Source organism: Mus caroli, chromosome 14, assembly GCF_900094665.2.
Source record: "Mus caroli chromosome 14, CAROLI_EIJ_v1.1, whole genome shotgun sequence".
Taxonomy (NCBI): domain Eukaryota; kingdom Metazoa; phylum Chordata; class Mammalia; order Rodentia; family Muridae; genus Mus; species Mus caroli.
This window is the reverse complement of record NC_034583.1, coordinates 37,218,762-37,220,022: the sequence shown is the minus strand read 5'-3', so window position 1 is coordinate 37,220,022 and position 1,261 is coordinate 37,218,762. Positions and strand designations below refer to the sequence as shown.

Below are 1,261 nucleotides of genomic sequence, written 5' to 3'. Positions count from 1 at the left end.
AGAAGTAAAATTAAATATAAAAAAAATTCTAAGAAATCTCACCAGTAGTCAAAGAAGTTTAAATATCAGAGTATAATAGAAGAGATATGAAAATATAGGATATTATTAGTTTATTTGGGAATCATTAAAAGAGGACTGAAGAAATGGCTTCAGGGGCTAGAGAGATGGCTCAGCAGTTAGGAGCACTGACTGCTCTGGGCAGAGGTCCTGAATTCAATTCCCAGCAACCATATGGTGGCTCACAACCATCTGTAATGGGATCCGATGCCCTCTTCTGATATGTCTGAAGACAGCTACAGTGTACTGATATAAATACAATAAATATAACTTTAAAAACTAAAGAAAGAAAGAAATGGTTCGATGGTTAAGGCACTGGCTGCTCTTGCAATGGATCAGAGGATGGGGTTTGATTCCCAGCACTCACAGGGAAGCTTACAACCCTCTGTACTCCATTTGTACTCCAATCCCGGGGATCCACCGCTCTCTCCTGGCCTCCGTGGGTACAGCACACAAGCACATCACATACACATACACATGTAGGTGAAACACTCATACACAAAAATATACTAAATATAATGTTTTAAAAATGAAGTAACAAAACAGATTTAAGCCTTCATGAGGCACACATAGTCTTCTAATCTCTACCCCTTTAATTTAGGACTGCTGAGTAGAGTCATTTTAAAATGTGTTCACAGCTCTGACACTTAACCAATTTAGGAAATGGAGCCTAATTACTCTTGCACAGTCTAGTGATTCTTCTTGATGATGAAAGTGGATGTGACAGCATACAACTGCAGAGACTGGGATATTAGACAAACAAACAAACAAACAAACAAACAAAAAAACCAGAAAGCAAACTGAGGCTGCCTTTTGACTCTCCCCTGGAATACCTGCTCTGGCAGAAGCCAGCTGCCATAGCATGAGGATACATCAGCAGTTCTACAGAAAGCCCTGCAGGGAAAGAGCAATCAACAGGGAACCAAGGCCTCCTGCCAACAGTTATGCAAATGAGCTATGCTGGCCACAGATGTCCAGCCCTAGGACAACTTCAGATGAATGCAATCTTAGTCTTGATTGCAACAGCGTGAGGATGAGTCACCTACTCAGCTCATGAAGCTCCCGCATTGCCGCCCCAGCAAAACTGAGGTGAAGTGTTTGTGGTTTAGTGTCACTAAAATTACGAGTGAATTGTTTCACAGTGACAGGTACAACAGAAACTACTTTTTGAAGACAGAGAGTTGGAGGAAGGGAGGGAGGGGGG

General features: G+C 41.8%; 1 protein-coding gene across 1 annotated transcript in view; it reads left to right on the top strand.

The window, feature by feature from the left end:
• The first annotated feature begins 1,086 nt into the window (after positions 1-1,086).
• Ero1a (endoplasmic reticulum oxidoreductase 1 alpha) overlaps positions 1,087-1,261 on the top strand; it is a 47,934-nt gene continuing 47,759 nt past the window's right edge. Inside the window, exon 1 of the mRNA XM_021182346.2 lies at positions 1,087-1,146. Within this exon, the coding sequence (XP_021038005.1) occupies positions 1,111-1,146 (36 nt within the window). The 5' untranslated portion in view covers positions 1,087-1,110. The remainder of the gene's footprint in view (positions 1,147-1,261) is intronic.